Source organism: Phalangium opilio, unplaced genomic scaffold (genome assembly GCF_054372755.1).
Source record: "Phalangium opilio isolate 3A_F unplaced genomic scaffold, DU_Popi_V2 ptg000095l_1, whole genome shotgun sequence".
NCBI classification, from domain to species: domain Eukaryota; kingdom Metazoa; phylum Arthropoda; class Arachnida; order Opiliones; family Phalangiidae; genus Phalangium; species Phalangium opilio.
The window spans coordinates 2,836,137-2,848,805 of record NW_028324200.1 but is presented as its reverse complement, the minus strand read 5'-3'; the positions used below and the strand labels follow the sequence as shown (position 1 = coordinate 2,848,805).

At 36.0% G+C, this 12,669-nt stretch overlaps 1 protein-coding gene and 1 long non-coding RNA gene across 2 annotated transcripts; both read right to left on the bottom strand.

Moving 5' to 3' along the window:
- Positions 1-1,361: 1,361 nt before the first annotated feature.
- Positions 1,362-2,062, bottom strand: LOC149635121 (uncharacterized). Its single transcript, XR_016372405.1, has 3 exons — positions 2,025-2,062; positions 1,511-1,605; positions 1,362-1,448 (listed from the first exon to the last, which is right to left on the bottom strand). It is a non-coding gene; the product is annotated as an uncharacterized LOC149635121 (long non-coding RNA).
- A 2,639-nt stretch (positions 2,063-4,701) lies between these two features.
- On the bottom strand, positions 4,702-7,389 carry LOC149635120 (uncharacterized). The gene has a single exon (XM_089850936.1). The coding sequence runs from the start codon at positions 7,387-7,389 to the stop codon at positions 4,702-4,704; it is 2,688 nt and encodes an 895-aa protein (XP_089707062.1).
- Positions 7,390-12,669: the final 5,280 nt, after the last annotated feature.

Sequence of the window (12,669 nt, the reverse complement as noted above, 5' to 3'; positions counted from 1 at the left end):
TCCGTTCTAATAACTAAACAAATTAGATTTGAATATTGTATGTTCTCAACGAAATATAATACCCCTAAGTAGCGGGTCTAAGTGATTATATGTAGTTGTTCTTCGGGGTGGGTCCAAGGAATAGTTAACGTCATGCTAAAGGATGGTGCGGATCGGTTAGCGAACGGTAGTCTACGACAGGTCGGTGGGTTTAACTCTTGAAACTCTGTTGCGAGGTGAAGCGTAGGTTGAGAGATTCGGGCTTCAGGCTTTGAGAGAGTAGTGTTGGGTGCGGCCGCGGATACCGGAGATCCAGCGGTCCAATAGAGTTCGGTATCGGCGGAGTAAGTGGACGAATATGGGGAGAGAGACGGCTCTCTACTCATGAGAAATCGTGAGCGCGTTGCAATCGGTGCCCGGCGCCTCAACCAGTTGACACACTGAGAGAAAAAACTACCGTTGAAATTACAGTAAATTCATGGAAGTAGAGTAGCCATGACTCTCCTGTAAATATAACTCCTATCCGGTATAGTGTTTTTACACCTAAACATATGTGGTATTTACATTATCAATTCCTGTAAAGTTCATGGAGGCAGCTCTGTTAATTTAACAGCGAATTCTTTTTTAAATACATTAACTGTAAATGTAGATTTTACTAAAGGCGTGCTGTTTTAACAGCTAATCTCGTAGAAAATACATACAAAATTCCTGTCTATTTTACAAAAGGACCAATGCCGCTTACACAGAGCGTGTGGTAAAATTTACGCGAACTAAATAATTCGGTTTTACTGAATAGGTGAAGTAGTTTTATGATGAGTGTAGTAAAAAATACGTGAAATACTCCTGTTTATTTCACATCCTTTATATGAAAGTTCTAACAGGCGTCTCGTGAAAAATACGTTAAATGCTCCAGTTTATTTCACATAAGTTATATTGTAGTTTTAACACTGATCTTGTGAAAATTACGAGAAATACTCCTGTTTATTTCACATCCTTTATATGAAAGTTCTAACAGGCGTCTCGTGAAAAATACGTTAAATGCTCCAGTTTATTTCACATAAGTTATATTGTAGTTTTAACACTGATCTAGTGAAAATTACGAGAAATACTCCTTTTTATTTCACATCAATAATATGATAGTTTTAACAGGGATCCATTAAAAATACGTGAAATGCTCTAGTTTATTTCCCTTCAAGGACTTGGTAGTTTTAACTGGGGTCTATTAAAAAATAAGTGAAATACTCCTTTTTATTTCACATCACTTATATGCTACTTTTAACAGGGATCTACTAAAAAATACGTGAAATTCTCTAGTTTATTTCACATAATTTATATGACAGTTTTAATTAAGATCTATTAAAAAAACGTGAAATTGGATAAAATTTATGTTGAGACAAATAGTTTTTATTGTACGTTTAAATTGTTCACAGCATATCACTTTTAATAAACGAGATGTACTTAATCCTGACCTAGAAAAGAAATATTTATGTGGTTTACACGATTAACAATTTTACACAACAAAATACGTTACTTTCAGTCCAATCCAATTCAGAGACTTTGTTGATAAATCCAATGACTTTTGGGTGAACATTATCTTTTTTGTTTTTATTTATTTTTGCAATAAATCTATGTGGAACAACAATAATTTTAATAATAAAACATGATTATATACTCAGACGAATCATTCCAGTATAAGTACATAATCATAAGTGTGCCAGCACGAATAATGTGCTTCTAACAGTCTTCACAATATTCTGACTCTTATTATTATTTTTAAATTTTGTAGAAAAATCGGAACGAGAATAATTAAAGTTAAGCCCGTGTTATAATTAACTCCCTGAAGTTAATAGTTCTAAAACTTCGTCATTAAAGGGAGCATGCAATGTTGAAACAAGTTCGGTTTGTTTCATTTGGAATGATAAAAAAGGCTCAAAACCGTTATTAAAGGGACTCCTTACTATTGATAGATTCTTTATCCCTAGTTATGATTCACCATGTTATGATCAACTTATGCATTTATTATTAAATTATGTAATTAGCTATACCTTTGAAAAAATTCCATTGTTGAAATCACTCCTTCTGGATAGCAAAAATTTTGAATAAAATAGGTTGAAAATAGCATTGCCAGAGCAGTTCCAAGTTTTTTGACGTCAAGGTGATTGTTGACTATTTTGCCATCAGATGCAAGCATCAGCCCAACAGCTTCTGGCAAGCTTTCCCCTGTAAAAATTTAAGATTTTTAGTCGATCGAATAAAATCTAATTCTAAGCAGTTTTATCTTACCATATACGACCAAGCAAGGGTGTAATGGCAGTTTCGTTTCCACTGTTTCTTCAGGAGTGCCAGGCTGTATAAGGATTAAATAATATCTGTGTAATTAATACAAATTGAAGGAGTATCTAGGCTAAGATTGCCACCGCCTGTGGAATCCTGGTGCAGATAATTAAGCTAGTGTTTATCGTAAAAAAGTGTTTACCTCAAAAACTGGAAAAATTATTTCAGTGTTTTCTTTGAAGTGGTTCATAATTAAACTTATGATAGTTCCAACCACCATCTTATCCTCTCGCTTTTCTTTTAGTTTTTCCATGCTCTTTTTGCATATTTCTTTTGTGCTTTTTGCAAAAAATAAGCAAAATATGTTGCTTCTTTTAGCAAAAAAATTTTCAAAGAGAAGAAAAACATTCTTCCCTAACAGTTCTGTAATGTGTGTTTTCATTCCTGAGGTTTCAAACAGAAATGGCCATAGTTTGATTATTTCCTCGATTTTTCTGCCATTGTTCAAATCCATCCTCTGAAGAACATAGCTTTGTAACATTTTAGCCTCCACTACATTTGAATTTGGTTCCATTTCTTTAGACATTTTAATTAAATGCTCCCTTATTTCTTCACATTTTTTATTATCTAAATCACTAATGTCTGGATTGAACTTAAAATCACTTTTTGCCATCAGGTCAACCAGATGCGTCTTTTTCTTTTTGATTTCTTTCATTCGTGGCATCACTTGCTCGCGTTCGCGAGAGAGATTTTCCAATCTTGTAATTAATTGCACCTCAAAACTATAGAAGCCGGAACCAATTACCTCTCCGTCAATTTCATCTTTAATCGCGAAAGGGAAGCTAGTAACAAATTTAGAAGCGACCTTTCGCATATCTCCTCGGCTTGGTCTACTACAATGTTTTATAGCATCGTCCACAAGAGTTCTGACTACTATGTTTCTGAGTTTTGGAGACAGTTTCACAGCACCAGTTAGCTTTGCTTGGGTTTGTTTATTGAATATTTCCAATCGCGGAATATAGTTTTCACACCAAGTGCCGACGTTTGTTTTTTCAGATACCTACAGTTATAAAAATTGGATTAATTCCCAACCATGTGATTAATGGTAAACAAAAAGCTAAGGTCTGAGAATTTACCGTTGCGGTACTGGAATTGGAAACCATTGCATCAGTTGATATATCCGAATCTAAAATTGAAACATGGATAAGATTACCCCCAAAATAAATATTTCATGATAAGTAAAATCAGAAGTCTATAAATAAAATCGAAATCGAAATCGAAAAACTCTCGTTCATACTCCTTGGGTAGGGAGAAACGATTTTTTTTTCTTTCCGATGGATATTGAAGGTCTGAGAAAAGCTACCACGAGGTTGCGAATGTATCGCGCTTCTTCAGTTCCTTTATACAAGAGAAGGTAGTCCCAGACCCCAATTTGGGTACTTCCTAGGCTAATTTAATGAACTTCTGATAACGTCTGTAATACTGAAGCCGTCGATGAAAAAATAGGTTTGAATTTGAAACGCGGTCCCCAACTGTAATCGTAATAATAATCGACTAAGAGAGACTAAAGAGAGCTAGGTTTATTTGGAATTATTTTCTTATTTGCGCGGCATAACGTCAGAGGTGAAATAATAAAGACCAAAAATTTTTAACACCGACTCCGTGCTAGTTTGATAAATTCACGCTTAACAGTATTTCGTGAAGACCTTCCAATATACCAACCTTTTTCCGAAGAACAATTAATATATTCCAAAAGCCTCCTCGACTGGATTGGTTTTAGAGTTGTTTTGTTGAGATCCGTTAGTGTGATATATTTCATGTCTTCAACATTCTCCACCGCTATTTCATCGCTTTTCAGATATTCCGTTATTTCAAGCACAAGGCCTTCTGCCAAACCAGGCAGCGCTTTAATTAATAAGTTTTTTACATCGCAATTAGCCATCCTGAAAAACAATTGTGTGTATGTATTTATTGATTTTTGACAACTTAATTTTACTGTGAAGAAGGCTATCGAAAAGAAAGAAAACTACTTTAAAAATAGCTACTTAGAATTGTCACAATCTTAAAAAAGTCAGGGTTTTACGCAGAATGTAGGATTACTCTATCACTTAAATTGCCAGTTGAGTAAGTACTGGTAAGACCCGATGACGTTAAAGATCGGCGTAAACGCTCTTTTCATTGCAAATTCCCTGAATTTGCGCACTCGTTTGCTTACGACATACACACACTCACCCTCACCCATACACACACAGACGGACACGGTCCTAGCAGAACCTCTCCGTGACATACGTCACTAGGAGAGGTAAAAAGATCCGCCTAACAACTCCATTTAACAAGTAATAATTTTATAGATCTTTGATACATTAATTTTCCTAATTGGAAACGGCTTTAATACGCGAGACCTAACGTACACATATATTTAAGGATGGTAAACGCTGTGCTTCAGGGTTATGATTTTTTCCCGAAAATACAATAACATGACAAGGGATAGAAGTCACAGAGTTTAAGTATGTTTAAAATTCGGCTTTGATTCAACTCGTATAGCTCAAAGACATGTAATTTCCAGTTATATTGAGAACGAAACAATGAAGCAGATATGTAAACTTCATCGGATTTGTTTTGAGCAATAATCAATGTTTCTATTCGTCCAAATAATATTTCATCATGAGATGCTTCTAAAACTACAAATTGACCACGCTCATAAAGAGTACCTTTAAAGTCGATCTTTGTTGAGCATACAGTGTGCTCCATTCTTATCTTTAAATTTCCAAGTTTTTTTATTAAATCCAGCGTAAAACATTCCTCACGTAAAACCTCAGAATTATAGCACTTTAATAAATTAGGAAATGGAGAGCCACTTAAAAAATAGGCTTGCTGAATTTGATGTTTTTCGGCTAAAGTTTTGGTTAAATTTAGGAAGTTTTTCGTGTTTTGCGCGTATTTTTTATGTGTAGAGTGCTTGCTTTCAAATCTAAGTGTCCACACTCGAATTAATGGTCCGAATTGCAAAATTAGTTCTGGATAATGCTCAAGCAAGTAATGATGTTTGGCTTTCAGTTGATAGCCCGGAAATGCCTTCAAAAGATCTTGTTTATACACTGAAAGCATTACTGACAAAGAAACTACTTCGTACTTTGATATTTTGGGAGCCGTTACAATTTCTACAATCTTTTTAAGTTGCAAGTAAAGTTTCCAAACTGAATCGGTGTAATCTCTTATTTTGTCTTTAAAAATTAAAGATAAAAGCCTTAAAAGGCACCAAATCTGGGAAGCATCTCCAGATAGTTTAATGCCACTAGCACTTCCACTACACGGTTTATTGCCAATATCTTTCCCTTGATAAGCAAAATTATTTAACGCCCAGTTGTAATAGTTCCGTGAAAACCACTTTTTCTCCCCTATGAAATATAGTAGAAAACGGTGCAAATCGTAGGCCACTACCCCTTCAAACAAATCGTGCGCTAGGCATGGAGCCAAAGCAGGCATACAGACGTGAAAATGATTTAACAGGTTAAAAACTGAATCTACTTTAACACCTTGGTGACTTTTGATGCCCACATTAATTCTTAGATTATCGAGATTTTTATTGTAACTTGCTACAGTTCTCCTAGGATAGTGTTTGTCCTCATGTAGCTCATCTGCCTTTATGTGGCAAAAACGACAAACATAATCTTTTGAAAAACTCATATTAAATCCACCGATTTCGTGGTTACCTAGGTTATCACCAGCAATACAGGTTACGACTACTTTGTAATTTTGACCGTTCACCACTATCCCTTCCGTTTCAAGCACCTTTAGATCGGAAACCAAGTATTCAAGGCATTTATTGCTCCCAAAATTTTTAAAATTTGAGCTTCTGCATAGCAACATTAACTGAATATGATCTACCGTCGATCTATATTCTTTGGGAATGTTTAATATTGTGTAGTAAACGCCAACATTTTTGTGTATGCATTTAGCTGAGCCTAGGGCGTTAACGGTTTCAAAAGCGTCTGTAAATGCTACTACGTAGAGAGTATTGTTATTACTTTTGTAATTATAATCGTTTTGAAATTTTTTCCCATCGCTAACATCTTCCAATAAGTAATTTTCACCCTTCACGTATGTGCGTTTGGCGCAGATCAACAGTTTATTAACTTCTTTGTTTGAAATAAGGGCTGTTAAAGATTCTTTCACCGACACATAGTGTAAAAATTGTTTTTTTCCTTTGTGATATCCAAGAAATATAGGAACAGGTTGAACATAACTTAAATTGTTTTTGTAAAACTTGCGCCTTCGGTGAATCGATTTATAGTTCTCATTTGCTTTTTCAAATGAAGTTTCTCCAGAGCATATTCCGAGAACCTTTTTAATTATTTCGTCATTTACCCCACTGCTCTTGAGCTCAGAACTGATTTTATCAACCATGCAATGTTTCTCTAAATATTTCAAATCCGACAACTCTTCGGCAATATATTGCACAGCAGAACTTGGGAGAAATTTCTTAGCTTGTAGTTTCAGATAGAATAGTCCGAGGTTGTGAGAAAACTCATCATGGCATGATTTCGTTTTATCTAATTCTGTTTCTGAAATATTTACAGCACCACGCGTGCTTGATAACCCTGGATCTTCGCCTTTGGCATAACAGCTAGTATCTTCACTCAGATTTTTATCGCCTTCTACAAGAACCACATTTATTTGATTTTCTCGTCTTATTATTGGTAGTCTGTACTGCGATTTGTGCACTCGGCTAAAATGACAACTTAACGAACTCAAAGATTTATATTTCCGAGAAACACATTCTTCAAATGGACATGCGACTAACGATTCAGTTTCAAAATGTTCTTTAGCGTGACAGTAGAATTTTTTAAGATCATTACATTGGTAATCGCAATTCATCGCTGTGCATGCAAAGTTACTTGGCAAATTTTGATTCAGATCTACATCTTCAACCTGGGATGAGCTTGAAAGTTCTTTGTGCAGCCTGTAAGCGTGACTTTTGAATGATCCAAAATTTGAAAAGGTTTTTTGACATTCCGTAAAACCACAGTAAAAACTGGTATTGCAGAGATGTTTGTGCATAGAACAGTGTCTGAAGAAGGTGCCATATGAGTTTGATTTAAATGAGCAGTCACTTAAAGAACATTTGAAAACCATCGTACACGATCCTGTCAATAAATAGTATTTCTTCAGCATAAAGTACAATAATTCAGCAATATAAAATACAGCATCCAAGTTGTGACTTGGAAAGCAGACATTTCTTGAAATATTAATGATGACATAAGTACATTAACTACAAGTAACCAACTTTGAATGGGATCTATGAGGGACGTGCTTGTCCGCCTGCAAAAAAGAAACCCTATAGTCTCTCTAGAGAACTGTACCACCAATACTAGTAAACTTTAACGGACAATACCGCCGCGTAATGGTTTCCCCTTAGTAAGAAAACCTGAGAAATAGGAAAAAAACCGAACGAAGCTCTTATCAAGAATCTAAGAGAGGTTAGTTCATCCCCCCAAAGAAAAACGTTTCTTTTCAAGAGGAGAGTTTTCATTTGATGTGACGAGTAATATAGAGATCAAGCAAACGACCGAAAAACGCGTACGAAAACGCTCAGCGCTCTAGACATACAACAGCATAATTTTTTTAAGTTTTAGTTTTGTCCAAAAATGGTGTTTCCTCTCTACATTCACGTATGTCTTTTAAAAAATTAGACCAGTACGCCAAGGATGTTACGAATTCGCCCTACACGTTTTCGAACGCGTTTTTTCGGATGTTTTCTTAATCTCTCTATTATCGAAAACAAACTCTCTCGACAGAAAGAGTGGGCCCTCCTTACAAACATTCCGACCCCCCCAAAAAAATTCCACCCTGATATAATTACCTTTAAGCTCACGAAGGGCGCCACTAGGGAACCGAAACTTCAAATTTTCACTCTAGCGGAAATACTTATAGTTCATGTACTTCTGATGATGAGGATATTTATAAATTCTAGGGATGTACCGATACCAAAATATTTTCAAGGAATAAGTTACTTCTGGTCCATATTTTTACTGTAACGCTACTTCTTGTTTAACAAGTGAGCCACACCTTTCCGAAAAACCGAGATAGGACTTAAGTTAGACCATATCATTTGATTTAGAAGGGGTTTTAAGACGAAATAACAAAAATGGTTCTAGGTGATAGTATCGGCCGATATAATGGCTATACCAATATCGGTGCATCCCTAAATTAAATTCAAGCGTATATAGCTTCTCCAAAACTAGATTGGGAAGCACACAGTGTCGATATTTTATAATTATTTATAAGAATGATGTACAATTCCGAGTGAAAATATTCCAAAATAGTATAATAATTGAAAGAACTTGCACTTGTCTTTGGGATTATTTAACTTAGTATTTTGGTTTGAAAAGTGAAATAATAAGTCGGATTAAAAGTGGAAAATTTTTAGGTTATATCATAAGTACGCCACTCCCTGTTTTTAAAATTCTTAAATCTTCAATCCCCATATACTAAAGATGGACTGATAACGCGCCAATATTAGTTTACGCAGGGGCTGTGGGAAAAATTACTGTGGATCAACGTGAACCCCTTTGGTGAGCCATAAAAATATTTTCATGTATGCTATATTCATTATATTACCCCTTTAAAATTGATCAAAGCGCGCGCTATCATTGCGCTAAAGCTTTGGACTCCAAGAAGGGATACAATGGAAATAAAACTAGGTTCTGACCGAGTATCGCTTCCATGGCGTAGTTATGGCTAATAATTTTACTTATGGTTAGTTTCATTGGTAAATGAGAAGGATAAAATCCTTATCTTTGCCCCAGAGAAGGTGCGGCTCCCACTGTCCAGTGTCCACAACACTGCCCACTCTCATTCTTATTAAAGGGAGGGTGAAGAGAAAAAATCAAGTGGTATTTTTAATTATTCTTCTACTAATTAAAAGACCTATTTGCTAGTTAATGATTCAGGAAATATATCAGAATCATTTTCAAAATCAAACTAGATTCAGATTATAACGCGAGATGTGATAAGAAATGCGCGCGAAGTGACAAACGTGGCGCGCGACAAAGAGCATGCCACGAGTATTTTGCTAGCTGGAAGGCAGGATACGATTGGTTATAGGCGCTGCGTTTAATGTAACATTGAAAATCTAAATCTATTTTTATTAATAAAATCTTTTGGAGATATTTGCCGATTGATTAGCTAAACCGATTGGCCTTACAATTGGTAGAAGAATCGATAAAAAAGTCACTTAATTGTTTTTTTCACCCTCCCTTTAAGGGGTAAAACCCCAAATACTTTCGCTTTCTTCTTAGCCAAGGTCGACTATAAGCAATACTTGTGCAGTAAAGTATACATGTCCTTCGAATGCGCGCGATGTTTTTCACACGACCCGCCTCTGAAGTTTCGGCCCACGCTTTCGATTATATTTCGGAATTTTTAGATATATTTAAATCGAGGGGGGCTGACACTCGGGGACTCCGTGCACACCTGAGTTTGCAGAGTTCAACTTTGACGGTGCATTGAGTTCAAGCCTTATTGTACACCTGAGCTCTCCAGTGTCTACCCCCTCGATTTAAATAATAGCTGAGTCGGCCGCACTTCGGGCGACCTGCCCCAGCTACACTACGGGCGTTTATATATATATTTTAATTTGGATTTCAAATTTTCAAATTACAAATTTTAAGAGTTCGGATAAGCCTACTTATATTTCTATTTTTAATAATAAAGGAAGTCTGGTCATAATGAAATAATATATTAATATTGCAAGAAATGTCTATTTTCAAGTTCCATCAATGGGTTAAGAGTGAACAACTTAATCCTTATCTTGCTGCGATAGGGACTTGGAAATTTGGGGGTATTTCCACCCCAGCCGCCATTCTGGTATTCTTTTTTGCAGAGTGGAAGCTATTTACGCCCCTCTTCTAACCCCCTCTTGGTATGCTTTCTACCTAGAGTCGAAGCTAGAGTGAGGTTGCATGACGTAGTACTGCCAAGTCCCTATTCGACGCGTTACGCGTATAACCTACCGGCTACCCTATACATAACATAGCAGGCTTTAGCCTCTAGTATCATCCTTGCATACTTTATTGAGAAACGTTTTTGAGTGACGTAGTTGCAACGTCATACATTCTCGTGAGGCGCTGCCAAAGGCTTAGTAAAAACTAAATAGGGAGATGGAATGCAAGGCCGCGTGTAGTCAATTCTCGCGTCGTTCTCGAAGTAGCTCTCAGTAAATCTTAAGCGTTAAGAAGTATTGAATGTTGAAGTATGAATAGAATATATTTTTAAACTAATAATTAAACAAACCCTATTAAAACTACCTCGATAATACCGAAAAATAACAAATATCTGACATCTGATATTCAAGATAAGAAGATCATTTTATTTACCTTTCAATTTGATCCAGTCTTGTTTTGCGGTTCAGGTTCAATTCGATGTTTGTTGGACCTTGTTGCAATCTTTGTCCTCTCACTAAAATTATTAAGTGTGGTTAATAGAGTAATTTCGGTTGAGAGGGGGAGTGAACCGTTTATCCCCTGTTTCGGGGGCAAGTTTGTGTTAGAGAATACTATTTGCTCCTAGCAGGGGGGATATCACTAAGGTAAGAGATAGAGGGTTATGACGTTGCAGTGTATAGGAAAAACATAACTCTATATTGTTATCTCCTGATAGTAAAACAAGACTAGGAATTATAATTTGCTTGTCGGCCTGTCCTTTGTATTTATATACTCATTGTGAAGCTTCAATGGATATGTCCAGTTTTTGATAAACCCAACCCTCATAACGATTATTACGTATAATTAAACAAGGCCATGAAACTTAATGGGCCCACAGTTTGTGTTAAGATATGTAAGAATAATATGGAAATTTGTATCTGAGACCTTGACAAGGTTACGTTAAAGTAGATCTATAACTTTAAATTATATAAATGTTTAAAATTTAAAATTAAACTTACCAATTAATACTCAGCCGCTTCGCAAAAAAGGTTTCTTTGTCCGAAAAATCTAGGGCAACTGGGCAACCCTTTATAAATGAAATTTTTTTCAAACTGCCAACGACTGCAGAGTGATTGCGCGGGGGATTTTGCAAAGGGGAGGTCGCCTGGTACTAAAACCTCTAGCAAAGACTGAAAAACGTAAATCAGCCTTTTGGGGCTGGATGGGAGAGAAAGTGGAAAATTTTGGATGAGTCGAATCCCATCATACTGTTTGGATTGGGGGGGGGGGCACTCAGTGTTAGCATGCCTACTGATATGTGTTTGGGGTTTGGGTTAGAAATTCGTAAGGGGCTAGAATGTTGAGGTATTTTAGTATCTTCAAGCCACTATATTTAAGGCTTTTACCATAGACGAAAAATTTGTCCCACAGTTCCCACTTAATGGCAGATGTCTACCTTTGGCAGTGTGGGGCTCTGTTGGAAGATAACATGGCTGCGATTATTGTAGAGTATAAAAAGGGATGGGGAAGTTTGGAAAATCTGTATATAATTTTCACCAGTGATTTTAGATTTCATGGTATAATTGTGCGCATTTTCGGGTTAATGTCCGACCATTTAGTGAGTAATGCCAGAAGTATATAGTACTTATATTATCCCCTTACATAGAATTTAGCTTTTGTTCGAAATGCGATTTTCAAAATAAAATAAAACATTCGCAAACTATAATTACAGTTCATCCTCGATGGATGTAGGACAAAATTTCATGAGCAATTGCTGGTCCAATGATGTTGTTTACTTCTTCAGTGTGCGGTAATACGGTGTTAACAAGGTTGATCATTAAAATTAGATGGTTTAAAAAATTTGGGTTGGCTGTGTCTAAATTTCGGATTATTTGAGCGAAGTTGCGGGCAATGTTTAAATTAATTATTCTTTGGTGAACAGGATCCTTCAAAATGAAAATACCTTGGTTTAATTGAAGTATTTCTTAAAAGTTTAAGATTTCCGTTAAAATGTTGTACCATTTTAGACTGGACTTACTCCCTCAAGGCTCAAATGTTACTATTTCAGAGCGTGTTGCAACAAATAAATTCGAACAAAAAAGTACCCACGTGATCCCCTCCCACCCCACGCTCCCAAACCCCGGGTCCGAGGGGCTAGTCATTATCAATCGTCAAAATGGGGTTAATAATACCTACCAGGAATCACTGATCTTTAAAATATGGATTTTGCAGGTCTAAATTTCGTATTATTTCTGCGTATCTTAGGGCCATGTTTAGATGAAATTGTTGTTTCCGTTCCGTATAGCAAAATATTGTTAACATTTTAATAATCGTACTATTATTCTTATGCTTACAATAACGCCTCATCATTTCCCAATAGTGTCCACCGCCATAGGAAAAAGTGTTTAAATTTTCCGAAATACTTCGGTTATTCAGATCAGTATATTCTCATCCCCCCCTTTGGCGAAGTTGGTATTGGTACTATTTTAAT